This window comes from Petaurus breviceps, unplaced genomic scaffold (genome assembly GCF_028583685.1).
Source record: "Petaurus breviceps papuanus isolate PSGF00001 unplaced genomic scaffold, PetGlider_PUasm1.0 90603, whole genome shotgun sequence".
In the NCBI taxonomy this organism is placed as follows: Eukaryota; Metazoa; Chordata; class Mammalia; order Diprotodontia; family Petauridae; genus Petaurus; species Petaurus breviceps.
In genome coordinates, this window is record NW_027187284.1 from 1838858 (window position 1) to 1859860 (window position 21003).

At 36.1% G+C, this 21003-nt stretch overlaps 1 protein-coding gene across 7 annotated transcripts in view; it reads right to left on the reverse strand.

The window, feature by feature from the left end:
• The window catches only part of DMD (dystrophin), a 2504498-nt gene that overhangs the window by 1702258 nt on the left and 781237 nt on the right, over positions 1-21003 (reverse strand). For all 7 annotated transcript variants that reach the window (XM_069063824.1, XM_069063827.1, XM_069063826.1 and 4 more), the window contains one exon: positions 8474-8624. In XM_069063824.1, the coding sequence (XP_068919925.1) occupies positions 8474-8624 (151 nt within the window). The remainder of the gene's footprint in view (positions 1-8473; positions 8625-21003) is intronic.

The following is a 21003-nucleotide window of genomic DNA, read 5'->3' on the forward strand; positions in this document are numbered from 1 at the left end:
TGCTTAATTGAATTTCCATCATATAGTCTCTTGTTGACATTAATCATTTTTTTTTAATTCAGGGAGAATCAATAAATAGAAAGAAGGATATACATTTTTTTAATTATAAAAATAGTTTGACCCTGCAATGATGCTGTGGGTATACCAGAGCACTTGGGACCATTTGTCCATTTGGGGAAACCCAATTCACAACTAGAAGTCCTGTTTCACACAATTTGTGTCTTGCTGACACTTTTATGTGTACCATATGTTAGAATGATCAGAAAGGCAAGGCAAGCAAAATGTGGGAGCACTTAGATAGCAGATGCTGACAATTGCCCTCATGAGAGTAATTGCCTTGCTTCTTATTGAGGCTGAATGAAAGAAGAAAATAAATGCAGTCCAGTCTTCCTGGCAGGTGTTCCTAAAACAGCTTTTATATTATGGCAGTAAAGTTGATTGGATTACCAGGAAGGAAAAAACAAGGTAGTTGGATGAGCCCTTCCCATAGCAAAGCAAAATCTGAGGAGTATGTCTTAGAAAAAAGAGCAAGAATTAGGAGATAACTGGGTTCAAACACCAGCTTCAAAATTTATTAGATATGTGGTGTTTGGCAAATCACTCTTTGAACCTCAGATTTCTGTAAAATGGGGATACTTATATTAACATATATGTAAAATTTTATACTACCTCTTTTGTGGAGAGTGTTATAAGAAATCATTATATATATATACACTACCTATTTCATGGAGAGTGTTATAAGGAATTATTATTGTTCAGTCATTTCATTGATGTCCAACGCTTGGCAAACATATTGGGTTGGCCTGCCATTTCCTTCTACACTTCATTTTACAGATGACGATACTGAGGGATACCAGATTAAGTGACTTGCCTAAAGTCACAGAGCTAGTAATTGTCTGAGGCCATATTTGAACTTAGGAAGATGAGTCTCCCTAACTCCAGGCTTGGCACTCTATGCCCTACACTACCTTGCTTCCCTGGAATAAAAGTGGTTCACATTTATATGGTGCTTTAAACTTTACAAATATTTTTCCTTATAATGGACAGCTAAATGGCTTAGTGAATAGAGTGCCAGGCCTAGAGTCAGAAAGATTAATCTTCTTGAGTTCAAATCTGGCCTCAGACACTTACTAGCTGTGTGATTCTGGACAAGTCACTTACCCCTATTTGTCTTAGTCTCATCTGTAAAATGAGCTTGAGAAAAAAATGACTAACTGCTCCAATACCTTTCCAAGAAAAGCCCAAATGGGGTTATGAAGAGTCAGATGCAACTGAAAAATGACTGAATACTTTTTTCCCTGAACATCTCTTATGCCAGGATGACTTTCTCTGCGTGTCAGTTACCCTGTATTTGTTGTTTATATCTCTTGGAAATTACTGTGAATTGTGCTGTGCTGCAAGGTAAATGACCTCTTAGTTAAGGAGTTTACCAGTAAGATGAAGACTGTGAAATAAGGTCAGACACCTCTGTGTCCTTGGCAACACCTTTTAGCTCTTTCCTATCTTTTCAAGTGTGCCTATGGTCAAGGTTGTGGAAACCTGGTAACTAGGGCATGACACTCTGATAGCATAACTATTTCTGTGTTTTTATTCGTACAGAGTTCCTGCATAGATTCCTGCCCTGCAACCTTCTTTTGAAAATTGACAATAACATAGAGGAGAAATGTTTGAATACCATTTCATGGAAAATAACCTATTGGATGCATAGTTATGAGACACATCCTTCTTGTAGTTTCTACTGGAAAGAATAATATTATTTAGTTACTTATAGCCTTACCTATGACTGAATACTATTTTTAATTATCTGTAATGGCTGGAGGGAGAAGGGGAAAGGGAAAGAGAAAATCAGAGACATTAGGGAAGAATGTTTCAGCCAGAAAGAGGTTGGAAGGAAGGGTTAGCAAAAACTAACCAGTAACTAGCAGTACACTCCTCTGCAAATCTAATTGATTTTCCCATTTAATTGTAATTTTTTCTTTTTTTTTTTTTTTAGTAGTATGAATCGTTTAGAATTTTAAAGCTACAGATGGCATATACTGATGGGACCATTGTGAGTGATGGACCTGGTCAGCACTGACATGGCAATTAACTCATGACTTATATACTTTTTAATAAATATGTCTTTCCCACCTTTCTTTTTCTTTTATCATGGTCATCAATCATTCATTAAGCTTCCCTAGAAATAATGAATAATATTAATTATTTCAACAGAACTAGGTGGTAGTGAGAAAGCTTCTATACTCTCCATGACCTGTCAAGGGGAGGAAGATAATTAGGTACCCAGTGACCCTCCTCTCAGAAGTACTGTAGTGCCTTGCATTGCTATGGAGATTAGAAACTCAAGAAGAAACTATCCCAGAATTCATCAGTCAGTGATGTTTTGGATTATGTCTAAAAATTTTCAAGGAAAGTGGAGAAGAGTGGAGAGTTCAAGAACTGTTTGTTTTCTTGGGTCCATGTAGGCAACCAAGTGTCAAGCACTGATCCAAGTCTTCAATTCATTTTTACTTGTCGTTTCTTTGAAAGGTTCTAATAGTCTTAGTCAGCCTAATAGGTTGACATTGAAGGTGCTGCTGCTGCCACTGATGTGTGGAGTGGATAGAAGCCAATCCCTAGAGAAACTGCAAAGGAATGCAAGTGTGAGTAAGTAAAGTGATACAACTCTACCTCTAAGGCATCTCCTGATCCTCCTGCTTCCCTGATGCAAAAGGTGGCAACTTATTAACTATCTGATTGCTTGCATTATGTCTTTCCTTACCATGAAGGGAAATAGGTGAAAGTAGGAAAAGTCATTTCCTTCTCTACTGTTAGCAACTTCCTGTGCAAAAGAATGGCTCCTCTTCCTTTTGCTCCTTTTCATTTTGTTGGCATTTTACTTCCCATCATATGAAAAGATCAGTTAGGTGTCATTGAATATAGCAAAGGACCAGGAGTTAGAAGACTGGAGTTTAAATCTAGTCTCAGATGCCTACTGCCTGTGTGACTGTGAGCACACAGTCTTAATTCAATCTTAATTCGATCTGTTCTTAATTCAATCTCTGCTTTATTTTCCTCCCCTGTAAAATAGGGATGATAATTGCATCTAGCTTCCAGGTTTGTTGTGATAGATCAAATGAGATATACAAAGTGCTTTGCAAACCTTCAAATGCTATAAAATGGTGGCCACTCATTGCTGTTGCTTTTATTATTGAAAGAAAACCAAGGGACTACAGATCTTCATTGTGTGATAGGTGGTTGGAGATTTGGACAAAGGCTTGGATCAGGGTAAAGACAGAGGAAAATATGTATATATATTTATATTATTATTATATATTTTATATGTGATATATATATTAAAAAATATATATATATGCTTCAACTTGACTTTGAAGGAGTGAGGAGTAGCAGTAATGAGTTCAAGTGGATGTAATACAATGTAATGTAATACAATGATGTAATAATACAAGGATGTAATACAATGAGACAGTACTTCTAAGCCAAATGAAGTCCAACTTTCTACAAGTAACTGGATTTGTCGTGAGTTACTAATATAACTGGAAATTGACTCCTAGACCTAATAGAGATAAGCCATTGAGTCAAAGTTCAGTCAAGACTAAGGAAAGGGGTGGAATCTATCTTACTTTACACATAAATGAGTGTATGGTGTTCTTAATCAATGCTTATATATGGGCATTATTTTCTATCTTGTCAGTAGTACTAGGTTTGTCTCACTGACCTCAAACTTGGGAAAATGAGTTTGAATTTGACCTCAGATACTTGCTAGAGGTGCCTAAGTAATTGAACAAGTCAAATAAGTTCTGTCTGACTGACTCCTAGGGTTGCTGGAAGTATCAAATGAGGTATTTGTAAAATGCTCAGAGTATTTGTAAACCTCAAAGTACTATGGAAGTACTATGATTGTTACTATTACTATTTTGAAATGTACCAGATGATATTCCTTTATTTGACCTTCTGTACTTTATATGTGGGGGCCTCTCCCCATACATTTGTTACAATTCCCTGCACCAATTTTCCATGTGGCGCCTTTATAGGTAATCTAACATTTGCTCGTGCCCAAGTTCTATGGGCTCAACCTACCGTTCAGCCAACTCCTTCAACATTATAGTAATAATAATAATTAGCTATCACTAATTTACTTCAAGATTTTTGTAGACATATCAGTTACTTTACATTAAAGTGGTTTATACTTAAATCATCTCAAGTAGATGACAATGTATTTTGTTGCTAATTGCTCCCAGAGAAGTATTTCCCAATCATTCTTGGCAACTCATCTATATAATTAATACTAGATTCAGGAAGGAGGTAATAAATAAGTTAGATAAAATTTGTGAGACTATGGTGTTTATTGAGTTTACTGGGGACATAATGCACTGGCTGTATTCAAACCTGATCATTTTTCTGAAATTTGAAGTAAGGAATGAAAATTATAGAACACCAGACCTATAAGGAAACTTAGAGATGTCAGTTCAACACTCTCATTTTCTAGATGAGGAAAGTGAGGTCTAGAATGATTTAATAACTTGTCCCAAACCACAGGGATACTTTGTTAAAGCTAACACTAGACCGCTAGCTATGACAGAATACCACAATTTCCCCAAAGAATTGAATGCCTTGATCAGTAAACAGAAGCTTTAAACTCCGTCTCATTCTTCCTCTGCCATGTGACAGAAGGCTTCTCTTTCAAGGAGTCCCCAATTCACATTCTGTCCATTAATGACATCTCAATTCCACTTCAGTTTCCAAATCCTCATGAGTGATTGCCACTCCTTCAGAGGAAATTCTCTAGTTCCTTATCAATTTCCAAACCTTACTAATAAAAATTGCTCTCTCAGGACTGAAATTACAAGCCTGACTTCTATCTGACACATTCCACAACAGAAATGAGAGGTTCAATCTGCTCAGCTTCCCAGAGGTAATCATTCTTGGGTCCCCTAGTCTTAATATAAAGCTCAGTTTTCTCCCAAAGGCAATAGTAATGAAAAATGACTGATTACTTCCAAATTTTTCTGCAAATTGAAATTTCTGAAACTACATAAGACATAAAAGATTTGGTGATTTTAATAACACTCCCAATATAGTATAAGTTGCATGAGGTAACTTGATTACCAATTTGAGAGCAATGAGTCATCTTCCAGGTATTTCAGAGCAGTTGAATTTCCAGTCGGTCACACAATAAAATGTTATTGAAATGAAGATAGCAAAGGGCACTGTCACAAAATATGTGTAACTCTATCTTTAATATTCATGCTGCACTTGAAATATTTGCAAACATTTTTATATTGACCTCCAATTACTACAGAGGGAGAGAAATTTCCAGCATGAGCAGAATTTTAATCCAGGATAAGGATAGCATTCTTTTCTTGCTTTTTTCATCACCATCGGTTTCAATAAAAAAACTAGAGGTGACCCCAAGATTTGATATATGCCTCCACAGTGCTAAATGGCTCAAATATTATATTACTTGAAGCAAATATGGATGCCTAGGGAAGAGAATACTATTCTAAAGACTTCAGTGACACGCTCATATTTTTATTGTCAAAACTGTGAACGTTCCCTATTTCATCCATCTACTGTATCTTGCCTGTTCTTTAGGGGGGGAAATTGTATATGAATCATGAGGGTTTAAATAATGCTACATTCTGAATATTTTGACCTAAAAAGGATAGTGCATTTATCTTTTTTGGTTTTATTAAATACAGCAAAGGTTAAAAAAAGATCACCTTTGTTAAAGGTGTACTTCTCAAAAATTAACATCTATTTTTTTTAAATGTGACTAAGAGTTCTGTTAATTCTTTTGTTCCATATAGACCACTACAGTTTACTATCAATTTTCTTTTTTTTTTCTGTCTCTTCTCTGGTAACATGTTGTAATTTTTCATTAAACTTTGTAATTTGGTTTCTACCATGAACTGAATTTAAGCAATATACCTGCAAGTGACTGAAATTTAGGAATTTTCTTTTTTAATAATGTCACATCAGTTCTTGAAATAGGTAAAAAAATTTGCTCCCCAGTTTTCAAATTCCCTCTACTACTCCTCTTCCATATTGGAAAGAACTGATCAGTGCCACAGCCTCCTCATCTAACAATTAACTTCCTTTGTGGAGAAAAGGGCAGCTTCTATGCACTATCATCTATCTATCTATCTATCTATCTATCTATCTATCTATCTATCTATCTATCTATCTATCTATCTATCATCTATCATCTATCTATCTATCTTAGTCTATTTGTCTATTTTTGATTGTCAGTGGAGTGTGACAATTCAGATTTCAATGCAAAGGAAGTGTTTGCATTCTAAGTATAGGGTGATTTAGGATTCAACAGTTTGCTTTGCCACATCTACTGAAAAACCTACAGTGAGGTCTACCTGTCTATCAGGAATTCCTAGAACATCCTGGCCTCATTTGCTCTCTGATATGTCTCAAAACAGCTTCCTCCTCAGCCTAATTGCCCCCTCCCTTTCTAGCTGACCCTACAAATGCTGTGTTTGGCCATGTAGAAAAATACCAATTATAATCCCTTTCAAGAACTGCTTACCATTTATGATTAATTACCATGTAGTACAAGAATGGCAATGCACATTATTAGATGTCTGTCATTTTTTCTTTGTTGTATGTTTTATTCGATCCAAAAACTAAATTGTATTCATGCTTGCTAAATTTTTATAGATGGTTTCCAATGTATCAGGGTCCTTTGCTCATAACTTTGAATGAATGAATGAAAAAGGATGCAGTGCTGGTTCTCCTACGTAAACATAAAGGACATGTACATGATGAACAATCTACATAAGAGTAGGAAGCTTAAGATTCACTAAGGGAGACAGTTGAAATGCCTGCCAGGGGGTAACATTTGTAGAATTGTTATCTTTGGGAAAGACATTAAACATGCTACATGAAGCTGGGATAGCTAACTAGGATAATTAAAATGGTCACCTGTATCTGCATATCTATAACTAGAGTAGGAAGATGAGGGTTTGTCCTAAGATAAAGAAATTTAGATGGAACTGATAAATGTCACAGTTCTACAATAGGAGAATTACAAGTGAGCTTTACTCTGTGTAAACCAGAATAATTAATTAAAATAGGATCATATTAGATGAAATGCTACCTTTCTTTAGTAACCAGAACCCCAGATTAACCCTTTACCTAACCAAGTTCTCTCTGCTCCTTCCAATGAATTTGTGTTAAAAAGTTGATATGAAGGTTCATTTTGTTCCACTTGGTTTTAGTCAAGAACTTGCTAGTTAATGGCTGTTAACTGGCTAACATCAAAGATAGAAAAAAGACAGTCTTGGCAAAGTTTGATAGTTTTTAGGGTGACAGGGCTGTTTCTCTTGGTTAATGCTAGCCTTGAGCTGTATCCTGACTGGTTTTTTCACAACACCAATAGGGTTTAGTCCCATTTGCCAGAGCAAGGGATAGGGAACTCAGCGCATAAAGAAAAGTCCTATGGCCCGAGCAATTAAGAACTCTGTGTGATCCCAAAATCCTAAACCCTTAGCATAGCTTCTAATAATTGTCACTGTGGAACTGTGGTAGGAGAAAGAGATAGGAAGACAAACTACAAGGAAGAGAATTGAGGAAGGCTAGGTCTTACTCCATTAATAGTCACAGTAAGGAAGCAGACCAAAATTGAGTAGACACTCTGTAATAACAATAAAACTCCTTATATAACTAAGGTACAAACACATATACATAAACACACACACACACACACACACACACATATATATATATGTATTCATATTCTTAACATGTATTACATGTTCACATATTCTATATATTTACACACACATATTCCTATGTTTACTCCCATAGACTCATGGTTCTCCCCAAAAGACCACTTGTCACATCTCAACAACAAGATTCTGGAATACTCTAAACACCTAACCATGCATAAGATACAATGAACTTTTTATCCTAGACACATAATGAGGTAATAAAGCTCATTCCAAATAACTAAAAATTCTTTCTGACTAGAGAGTTCATAAGAGCAAATGAACATAGAAATAAAAGAAATTTAATGTGGGAATAATAAAATCCAAAGATGCTGCATTCTCTAGCAAAATGCTATTATAATTGCATATTTTACTTAGAGTTTAACTGAGGTTTTAGACTTTTAGATATAAGAATTTAAGGAAAACTATAAAGAAATCTCAACCATATAAAAACTGAATTGCAGTCTAATCTCTATAGAATCTTTCTTCCAGGTAAGTCAAGAAATTTAAATAAATTCTATATTCCAATTGTTTTACTTTGACCATATGTTTGTATTGTTTTCAAATATGGATATCCATTCTGATATTACTAGAATAAAGGAAACTTCAAATCATCAACTTATAAAATTAATAAAAATTCTGAGCAGAAACCTTACTGGATTATTTTTTATAAGTATGTAATATACTTAGGTATATACACATAAACATTCATACATTCCAGCAGTAGAGAAAATGACATAACTTTTATATCTAACCTTATGTTGTTGGACTTGGCATTTTAGGTCTTCAAGATCAGGACCTAGGGGCTCTGCTTCCATTTTCTTTGTCCTGGCTTCAGTTTCTGATAACCAGTCAGTTAAATGTGTTAGTTGCTGGTTCTGAAGATCCATTAAAACTTTATGTAAACTGAAAAATGAAAACAAGTAAATTATCATCTAAACTAAATATGATTTAATTATTAATATTCATTATTATGGTATAGTGGAAATGTAGTTTAATAGGTTTTTACACTATATATTTCTATAACAGAATCTTATATAAATTATCCTAAGTGTAAGTAATCAGAGTGACTTATAACCAAAATTGTTGATCACTTGGTGATGAGTTCTCTTCCTAAAGGTATGGAAAAGAGGGAGGATGAGGTTCAACAATAGTGAGATGATTACTTAAATGTACTCTCATGAAATTACATATCTTTGAAGTATCAATTTTATGTTTTCACAATAACTATTCTTTCCAAATATGTAAAATAGCTAACAATTTCTTGTTCTGATGCCACTAGAAATATCTAACTGAAACATCTGCTTCTACAAATAAACTAGTGGTTAGCTATTATACATACACACATGTATGTGTGTGTATTTATATACATATATGTCAATTATATCTAATAGAAACATAGTATAACATAATCATAATAACACAAATGTCATATCAAAGCATTATATATGTGTGATTATATTTTTATATATGTGTATGTTCATATTTTTTCCTCTATAATAAATACTGTGGTCTAGTGGAGAAAGGGCCATCTTGGGACTTAAAAAGTCCTGGGTTCAAGTCCTGCCTCTGACATCAACTAATTATATGACCATAGGGAGTCACTTAATTTCTCTTTTTCCTAGGCAACACTATAAGACTCTAAATTACAGATGAGTTGATGAGTGTGATCTCCAGTAGTGGAAGAAAATTACAAAGTTTGAGTTAAAGCAAACCAATGGAATCATGGAGCTATGAGACCACATTTTTTTTTTTAAAGCAATTGGGGTTAAGTAACTTGCTCAAGGTTACACAGCCAGGTGTTTCTGGGTGGGTGCTAAGTGTCTGAGCCCGGGATTCGATCACCAGGTCTTCTCAACACTGGAGCTGGTGCTCTTACTCGCTGTGCTACCTGGCCACCCCGAGACCACACTTTTTTCTACCAATTTCATTGTCACAGACTTCAGAATGAAAAACTTTTATAAAATTTGGAACACAATTGTGCTCCACTTAAAGAAAAATCAAATTCCAAATTAAAAGAAAAATATACAACAAAATAGCTTATGATAAATCACATTTGAAAAATGATTATTCATTCTGTAAAAGCATTTACTGAAGGGTAAATGCATTGTACTCTGCTTCTGCTGCTCTGCCTAGTTTCAGCTCCATACAACAAGATGCCCCTCCCATTAAATTCATTATCTCTAATCTCATCACTATGCTGCTAACTCAAGCCTTGACTGACACCACCTCTTTTAGCCTCCTCTCTCCCTTGTCTCTCCTCTGGGCTGGATGAAAGACTACCAAAATCCTCCCTATGCCTTCCTTCATAGAAGGAAGAAATTGAACTTTTTGGCCTACTTTTTCTGCATCTGCTGCCCTGCCTTCAAGTCCTAGGAACAAGAACAAATTCTTTTTGTGAATTATCTCCCTTCTAGATTGTAAATTCATTGAAGGTAGGGACTATATTTCTTTATGTTAATTATATCTCCAAAGCTTAGAACAGTTCCTGGCACAAAGTAGGTACTTAGAAAAAGGTTATTGGATTGGACTGGTCATTTCAAATGGAATCTCCTCTCATATTTAATAGAAAATGATTTACTTGCAACTTTTTAGGAACAAAACTCTTATACAGACTAAATTTTAATGTACAACTCCCTCTCTAATGTTATGTTGTATTGTTTCATTTTTTTACTCTGTTAAAAAGGTTGTAATTATTTGTTTGTTTTTTTTCCTTTGTGGAGAGATTCTCTCCTCTAGTATCTTTCAAATATGGAATCAAACACTGAAATTCGCTAGGATTAAAAGCTTAAACAGGAGATGCAATGCCATTTTTGCAAAATAAATCTTTGACTTTATAAAACAAGAGTATTCCTGAAGAGGTGATCTGACAATAAGATGGTTAAAGGATCAGATAAGATGTAGTTGCTTGTTTTTGTTGAATGCAATTTCTCCTTATATTTTCTTATACTTTGGTATCAAGTAAACTTGAAATGTAAAAATATATTTACATTAAAACTGAAGAAAGGACATCAGAATTTTTTTCCTTAAGAAGTATGTCAAACTTTGAGTCAATAAGATACCTTATGATGACATAGTCATTTTCTGTAATTGTTAGAACTAATATATTGTTTCTGAACATTTTTTTTAAAGCAATCGGGGTTAAGTAACTTGCTCAAGGTCACACGGCCAGTTATTTCTGGGTGTAGCACCAAGTATCTGAGCCCGGATTTGATCTCCAGTTCATCCTGACACTGGAAGCGGTGCTCTTACGCCGAGCCACCTCACTGCCTCTAAGTAATTGGGGTTAAGTAGCTTGTTCAAGTTTACACGACCAGGTGTTTCTGGGTGGGTGCTAAGTGTCTGAGCCCAGATTCGATCCCCAGGTCTTCCCAACACTGGAGCCAGTACTCTTACTCGCTGTGCTACCTGGCTGCCCCTGAACATTTTCAACTTTTAATTTTGACAATTTTAAAGATATTTAATATAAAAAAAAATTTCACTTAATTTTCCCCTCACACTATTGTTAATTCCTGTTTACTGATAATTTCATCATCCAATTTATAAACTTTTGTTTAGTTGTTAGGTGGGATGGGAATAATTTTTATTTTTAGTGTTTCAAGAGATTTTTCTTTTCTGAGTTTGGTAAGACCTAAGGAATGCTGTAGTACAACTTCCTTATTTCACAGGTGAGGAAACTGAGGCAGGAAGTGATGAATTAACTTGCCCTATGTTACATAATTAGTTAATGGTAGAACTAGAACTTAAGTCTTGTGATTTATACTCAAGAAGTTTTCATTAGGTACTATTAGTCATGTACTAAGCTAAGAGCAGATGAGAAAAACAACAGGCAAAACATAGTCCTGTCCTCAAGAAACTCACATTCTAATGCAGAAGCCACTATGACATATATCCTTCAGTTAGGTATTTTGTAGTGTTTCAGTATGCTGGGTTAATGCAAATGCTCCTTGTTGGGGAAGCCGGAGAGCTTACTTCTGACTTGAATTATTATTATTGTTGTTGTGGTTATTTGTCCTCATGCTAGAAGAGGACTAAAATGATATCATGATGTCAGAATCAATGTACCGTGAGTCTGGCTGTGGCTGATCATACCAATATATGGTCAGAAGGCTCTACCATAGTTACAGCACAAATAGTCTATAAAACCATCTGGGAGGGAGATGTCTCTGAATTTATGCATCTCACATGTCTTTCAAGTTACTACAATTCTTCTTTGCTCATAGAGCACAACACTTTCTTTGATGTGGGCATGCCATGCTGGATGATCCTGTATCAACATCTCCCACTTCTCACAATCAATATTAGAGTTCTTCAGAGAGACATTGAAAGTATCCTTGTATCGCTTTTTCTGATCACAATATGAGCACCTGCCTTGCGTGAGTTTTCATGGTTAGTATTGGGGCCAGCCCACTAGAGCTGTAGTAGAGTTTGAGTTGTCAAATTAGCTCAGGGAAGGACCTCTATGTCTAGTACCTTATCTTTCCATGTGATCTTCAGAATCTTCCTAAGACAATTCAAATGGAAGTGATTCAGTTTTCTGGCATGGTGCTGGTTTTCTTTCCAGGTTTCACAGGTAAGAAACAATGAGCTCAGCACAAATACTCAATGACGCTGTATACCTTCAGTTTGGTAGACAGTCTAAACTCTCTTCTCTCCTACAACTTTCCTTCAGAGCCTCCTACTCCTCTGGCAATGTGTGCATCAACCTCATCATCTGTGTATACATTGCTGGAAAGCATACTGCCAAAGGAAGTGAACTTATCTACAGCATTCAAAGTTCTCCATTTGCTGTAACTGATGATTCCAAGTATGGAGGGTGTGATGCTGACTGGTCGAGAATTTTTTTCCTTTGTTTTAATTGCTAGGTCAAAATTAGCACAAGCAGCAGAGAACCGATCCATATTTTGTTGCATCTCAGTCTCAGAGGTTTCCACAATCATCTTCCAAACAAAAAGTTGTGCACCAAATCTTTCTCCACTTTAATTTTTACTTTGTAGCTTTTTCAGGTTGAATGATTTACCATCGATGTTGGTAAATGAACTGGATACTATTTTTGGACTCATTGAAGACATCTGACAACATTACTGAAAAAACATTAAAAAGCATGGGAGCAAGCACAGAACTGTGCTTCACTGCACTGGTGACTGCGAAAGCACAAGAGCATTGCCCATTATTGAGACCCATTCAATCATGCCATCATGAAATTGGCATACTTCTGAATTTCTCTGGGCAACCAAATTTTGCTATGATCTTCAGGCCCTCACAGTTGATAATATCAAAGGTATTAGTTAGAATGATGAATCTTGTGTGTATAGACCTCTGTTCTGCTCCTGTCATTTCTCCTGTAGTTGTTGGGCAGCAAACACTATGTTGAAGGTTACTCAGTGCTTTATGAAGCCACACTGGTTTTCCAGTAGAGGACCATACAAGTGGAAGATCAGCCAATTAAGGAGAATGTTGGCAAAAATCTTGTTAGCAATGACTGAGAGATCCCCCTGGACTTGTTACAAGCCAACTTATTACCTTTAGCTTTATATAGGTGGACAATAGAGGCATCCTTGAACTGGTTCTGGCTGGCTAACTCAAAGGTGAATGAAGCTCTTTGAATTATAATATCTTCAAAAGAGGACTTGTGATTGGAGACTCAACCACTCTGTTCTGAATAGATCCTTTGATTCCTTCACTGACAGAGTCCTGTGAGAGACAAGACTGTAAGGGGAGAGGCCTTGGGCATTCTCACCTCTGAAGCCATATGGCCCCATGAAAATAAATCTGAGTTCTTTATCTGCCTCAGGACTTGCTTTTTTCTTTCTTTTTTTTTTGCATTTTAAATGAAAGCATTAGAGTTTAAGAGTTTATGACATGACTGAAATGACTAGACATCCAAAAGATTCATAGAGTAACTACCATTCACATGAAAATTCTTTAGATTCTTCTTGTCCAGTCCCATGTAGTCTCTATTCAAGGGCTTCTACTCTTTCACACAAAATCAGGGAATATTTTTTCCACTGACTGTCATGAATGGATTGACCTCAAAGGAACAACACAGCAGAAAACTGGGGGAGGATTCCCATTCACAGAAAGCCCTCCATTCTATGGTTCATATATCTGAGCATTTTTGTCTTCAAAATTATCCAGAATGTCTGCTCTGCTAAAAACTGCCTTTCCTCATTCTGAGACAGTCCACTAATCAGCTAGATGTTACCACTATCCTCAGAGGGCTACAACACTTTCCAGATACATGTAATTGCCTCTAACAGTAGCAGCCAAGGCTGAGAATGAGCTTCAAATATATAATTTAAATATTTATTTCCATCTGCTGAACATTGCCCCACTCTCTTGAGCTCCCTATTTGACACATTCTTCTTAGTTGACTCAACTGATGATAATTGCACAGTGTTTCTTCCTGTTTACTTCCTGTTAGGCATGTGTATCTTAAAGCTGTAAGCTTTATCAGTCATAAGGAGCCTGAAATAATGAAAGCTGGAATCCTGAAACTGATCTAAGAGTTAGTCCAGGCCGGAGTTATCCAGCTGACTCTTAGAATAAAATCTGGCAGATGGGCAGGGAAAGACAACTAAGAAAGCAAGATCTAGTTTACTGTAGAACCTCTGCAACATGTACATTTTCCACTTCAATGTTATTGTGATTTTCTTGTATATATCCTCATAGTAATCAGTAGTTAAATGCTTAAAACCCCATAAAAGAAGGGTTTTGTACTGAGAATTGTGCATCTGCCCTATGTTGTCTGAAACCAGGACTCCATGTCACTTCCTGGACATTTCTAGACCATGCTGCCTTTACTCCAGTCCTCTCCTTAACTAGGTGACCTAGCATATCCAGCAGTGGGCTTAGAGTCCAGCAGACCTGAGTTCAAATCCAACCTAGGACATGTCCTAGATGTGTGACCCTGGGAAAGTCACTTAACTTCTGTTTTCCTCAGTTGCCTCAATTTTGAAATAGATATAATAATTACTTATCATAATCAGGTTATTTGTGAGGATCAAATGAGTAGGTATTTATAAAGCATTTAGCATTGTGCCTGACATAATTGTCATTTAGTCATTTTTCACTTGTGTTTAACCCTTTGTGATTTTCCTGACAAAGATACTGGAGTGAGTTGCTATTCCCTTCTCTGACTCATTTTACAGATTAGGAAACTGAGGTAAACAGGGTTAATTGTCTTGCCAGTCACACAGCTAGTAAGTATCTGAGGTCAGATTTTTAACTCAAATGAGTCGTCCTGACTCCAGGCTGGGCATTCTATCTACTGAGCCACCTAGCTGCCTGGCCTGATGTTGTAGCCTGTGAATACATGCTTATCCCCCCTCTTCCCCTCTCTTCCTTCCCTTCCTATGAGGATCACCTAGTCCCTAGACTCTGACAGGTTATTTCTCCACATTATCTTGCCTAGAACCAATCTTACATATCATTTTCTGGCCATTTCCAAGCTAGACTGCAACATACTGCAGTTACTCTCTTTTTGCTTTCTAAAGTTTTATTTTATTTTAAAGTTTATTTTTTATTTTATTTTAAAGTTATACTTTTTAATCTTCCTAATTGGAATTTAAGTTCCTTGAGTTCGGGAACTATCAGACTAGCTTTCATTTATATTTCCAGTACTTAGCACAGTCCTTGGTATATAGTAAATGCTTAATAAGTTATTTATCATTCATCATTCAAAAAATCTCTCACAAGTTAAACTGCAGAGCTGAATGATGAAGAATGGTGTTGGGGGGAAAAAAGATATGGTGAGAGGAAAAAGCAAATGAGCAAGGCCCTAGGGCCAGGTAAATGAAGGGAAGCAAACTAGGACAAGTGTTTAAAATAATTCAGTTTAATTAGTTCTATGAAGAAAGAGTTTGCTAAACAAAGGTAAATGTTGACCCAGGTCTTTTCTGAATCACCACCAAATACAAATTACTGAACTGTGAATTAAGGAAGTTTTATTGTTATCTTACTGTCACCTTTAAACCCCAATTGCAAAATTCACTGTCAATTTTTCTTAGTGTTGTTACAATTTTAAAATAATTCTTAGTCACCTCCTTAAGAGGAAGTGTGGTCTACAAGTTAGACATCTGGACTTAAATCCAAGAAAACTTCTTTTTATGTCCTATTTTTCACCTATACTGGCTGTGTGACCCTGGGGTAAATTATTCAACCTCTTGGTGCTCTAGGCGAATAAGTCTAATATATATTTCAGAGGAACTACTGACTTGCATTGGTAAGGGGCACTTCCTCTTTTGTCTCCTATGTCAAAGAAATAATAAGTACAATCTCCCATGGGTCAAGAATTGTGTCTCAATTCTTATGTTTCAATGCTACAACCAAGGAGGATCTGGGTTAGTGAGCAAACTGTTCATCTTATAATTTATGTGATACAAAAGCAGAAGGAACATACATTTGATATAGAATATTTATACTTTGCAAGTCAAACTTATTTATAAAACAAAAGTAATCAATTAATTAAACATGAAATATGCAATACATTGTAAATACATATAACTATTACCTGTAGTATTTAATTTAATCAATTATTTAAAAGCTGTTTCTTATTTTTATTTCACACTTCATATATGAAATAAATGCCAGGAGAGTAAGTGAGGAGGTAAAATCATATATTGCTCTCTATCTTGGAGGCATATTTAAGTGCTTTGGAATATATAACTAGCTATACAGAAAGAGATGATCATTAACGGTTTCACTTGACTTCCTCAAATGAAATAATTGAAGCTGAAAAAGCTTGGATTTAACATGTTTGATTTAAAAAACACAAACACAGGGGCGGTGTCAAAATGGTGGAGTAGAAACAGGACCTCCAGGAGGCTCTGGCTCTTACCACCTCCAATCCATGTAAAAGAGGACTGTGAATAAACTTAGGAGCTACAGAACCCACAAAATGACACAGAGAAGCTAACCTTCCTCTGAGGACAGTCTGGAAAGCCTGCAGGAATCTGCCAACACAGTGCTTTGGCAGCTGAGCCCAGACCCATGCCAAGGTTTTAGTCCCAGGGCGGGCCTGTCCAGTCCCCTGCTGGAGGGACTGCAGATCACCAGCAGCTGTGGTGGTCCAGAATTATCAAGACATAGATGCGAATGACAAAGTGAGAGGTCAGTACAGTGTGGATTTGGGGACCTAGTAGTTGAGAGTGCATCAGCTTTTGCCCCCAGGGCAAGAAGCCCCTGAAGTCTGTAGCTCAGCCCCCACCACATGGCAGCGTCAGCTCCTGGCCTGAAGAGTGTAGGGGGACCAAACGACCAGTCTGAGGGGTAATCCCTCTTGCTTTAATCTTCTTGGATCTGGATTGCAGTCTAGGGTGGAGGTCCTGGGGTATGTGACCAGGTTGCCAGAGCACATGGAGGCTTCAGAGACGGTACCCAACTAATACCTTTGGCAGCTGAGAAAACTACAGCTTTTGGTAGGAAACTGCCCTGTCTGGTAGCAGAGTCCTACTGTGGCAAAAAGCCCAAAAGTCAAGTAATTGAGTGGCAACATGCCCAGGCAAAGGAAACAAAGCAAATGGAAAAAACCTAACATTAGACTCCTATTTTGGGGACAAAAAGGAGCAAAACATGGAACAGGAGGAAGACAGTGAAGGCAGAACTGCTGCACCAAAAGCTTCAAAGGAAAATACAAGATGGTTATAGGCCACAGAGGACCTTAAGAAGCATATAAGAGAAGTGGAGAAAAAATTGGGTAGAGAAATGAGGACAATGCAAGAAAATTACAAAATGAGAGTCAACAGCCTGACTGAGGAAAATACACCTTAAAAATATACTAACTCAAATGGCAAAAGAGGCTCAAAAAGGCAATGAGGAAAAGAATGCCTTAAAAAGCCAAATTTTCCAGATGGAAAAAGAATTTCAAAAGCTCACTGAGGAGAATCATTCCTTCAGAATTAGACTGGAGCAAATGGAACCTAATGACATTATCAGAAAGCAAGATGCTGTTAAACAGATCCGAAAAAAGGAAAGAATAGAAGGCAATGCGAAATACCTCATACGAAAAACCACTGACCTAGAAAAGAGATCCAGGAGAGATAATTTAAAAATTATTGGACTACCTGAAAGCCATGATCAAAGAAAGAACCTAGAAATTATCCTCCAAGAAATTATCAAGGAAAACTGCCCTGATGTTTTAGAACCAGAGGGCAAAATAGAAGTTGAAAGAATGCAATGATCACCTCCTAAAAAAGATCCCAAAAAGAAAACTCCTAGGAATATTATAGCTAGGTTCCAAAATTCCCAGATCAAGGAGAGAATATTACAAGCAGCCAGGAAGAAACAATTTCAATATTGTGGAAACATAATCAGGAAAACTCAGAATCTGGAAGCTTCTACACTGAGGGATTGAAGGGCCTGGAATATGATATTCCAGAGGGCAAAGGAGCTGGGATTAAAACCAAGAATCACCTACCCAGCAAAACTGAGTATCATGTTTCAGGGGAAAATATGGTCATTCAGTGGAATAGAGGACTTTCAAGCATTCTTGCTGAAAAAACCAGAGTTGAATAGAAAATTTGACATTCAGATACAAGAAGCAAGAGAAGCATGAGAAGGTAAACAGGGAAAAGAAATCATAAGGAACTATCAAAGTTGAACTATTAACATTACTACATGGAAAAATGATAATTGTAACTGATGAAACTTTTCTCAGTATGAAAATAGTTAAAGGGAATATAAATATATATATACACACACATTTATAAATATATGTATATATACATATATACACATATATGTCTATATTGGAGGGTATACGGGCATATGAATACATATGTGAATGTGTGTATATGTGTTTACAGGTATACATAGAAAGAGGGCACAGGACCAATTTAACAGGAACGGATGATATTTAAAAGGTGAAATTAAGAGGTGAGAGAGGAATATAATGAGAGGAGATGGTGAGAGACAGAATGGAGTAAACTATCTCATATAGAAGAGGCAAGAGAAAATGGTTACAATGGAGGGGAAGAATAGGAAGGCAAAAGGGAATGGGTCTACCTTATTCTCATTTAATTTTGCTCAGGGAGGTAATGAAATACACACTAAATAGGGTATCTCACCCTACAGGAGAGTAGGGCGAAAGGGGATGAGGAGGGGATGATGGAAGGGAAGGCAGGCTGGGGGGGAGGGAAGTTGGAAGTATCCACTTTTTAAAAAGGGATGGGATCAAAACAGAGAATAGAACAAGTGGAAGGTGGGATAGGAGGGAGGGAAATATAGTCAGTCTTTTACGATATATCTATTATGTTAATGTTTTGAATTAGCTTCACATGTACAAACTATACTGAACTGCTTATCTTCCCATTAAGGCTGGGTGACAAGGGAGGAAGGGAATGAATCTGGGATTTAAGTTTTAAAATCAAATGTTAAAATATATATATATATATACATATACACTATTATTAATACTATTTTGCACATAATTGGGAAATAAGATATACAGGAACTGGGGCATAGAGATCTACCATGACTTACTGGAAAAGTTGAAGGGAGTATGGGAGAAGATATGGGAGAGCACAGATTGGAGGAGGGGATATCCTGTGGGACTGCTATTTTGGGGTGATGGGTAGGGGAAAAACGGGGAGAAAATTTGTAACTCAAAATCTGGTGGAAATGAATGATGTCAATCAGAAGTTAATAAAGCATATAAAAAATAAAAATAAAAAACACAAACACCTGTTTTAAATGGGAATTTGATTTGAAAATTATGTCCTTTTAAAATACACTACACTGTTTAAGCAATACTTTTCTTTAGATGTGGTATTTCTTGACAGGGAAATAAAAAACAAAACCTTAAAATAGAACAATTAGCATTTGGTGCTATTTTTACTTTTGGAAACATGGTAAAGGTATAAGGGCATATTTTGATATGCCTGAAGACAGAATTACAGTTATTGATGGATCCTATATGAGCACATTAATGTTTTTCAACTACAAATGTTTGCATCACTTATCAAAACTCAATGGGGAAAAAAGAAACCTTAATGAGCCCATAATCAGAATAAGGGTGAGTCTCAGAAAATATTTGAACCTCCATTTTTCAGATACTTTACAAATAGTATTTTTGTATGATGATTTAACAACTAGTTTAAAGTACAGAAATATTTTGAGAAGTCAGTATCTATCCTTGTCTGGTAATCTGCTCTACAGGGAAGAAAAAAGGGAATCACAGAACAAAACACTTTAAGTTTTAATATTGATTTGCATACATGTTATTAGTTTGCTTATGCAACAAAATTACCACATAAACAGTTATTCTCATACTATTATTACAAATAAGCACTAAGCCAAATATCTCAACTCTCATTCTTAATATAAGGGATTTCTGTAGTAAGATTCATAGAATTTTAGTCCAGAATCTTAGTTCAGTGTCGTCATTCCACTGATAAGCAACTGAAGGCCCAGATAGAATGAATGACTTGCCTTAGGTTATATAGCTTGTTTTATACTAAGTCTAAATTAACCATTTAAATCAAAATGATCAGTTAATTAAAGTAATTAAAATGATGGATTCATTCTGTCAAATCAACCTATTAACACTTAGTTGCAGTGTCCTTTTTATTGATCTTACTCTCTATCCACTAACCTACAAAGTCTCAGGCTCATATATGATTTATTCATTAAAAAACATTTATTGAGTGACTACAGTATTATGTTCAAGGCTCTGGGAATACAAAGGGCAAAAAAGACCCTGCTTTCAAGGAGCTCATAGTCTACTTAAGGAATATGAAATGTTTATATTAATATAAAATGTTTATCAAGTAAATCTCAGAAAGTGAAAGAAAATAAAATTTTATACAGTAGCTATTCCAGGCACTGTGTTAAGTGCCTTTTATTTTTAAACAAATATCATCTTACTTCATCCTCAAAGCAATAACCCTGAGAGTTCGATGTTATTGGATAGCAAATTAGTCCTGGAGTCAGGAAGGCTTGAGTTCAAATGTTACCTCAGACATTTACCAGTATGTTTAACTTTGTACAAGTGATATCACCTCCGTTTGCCTCTGTTTCTTCAAACATAAAAAAGAGGATAATATTACCTAACTCTCAGGGTTGTTGTTGTGAGGATCAAATGATAGTATTCTTAAAGTGCTTAGCACAGAGCCTGTACATAGTAGATGTTACATAAGTACTAGCTATTATTATTACTTATGGGTAATAGCCTGTGCAAAGGCATGATGGTATAATATCATGTTGCGGAGAGGCATCAGCAAGCAAACCAATATGGGACATCAGCCTGTAAAGAATCTGACCTAGAAATATCCTGGAGCAATGTACA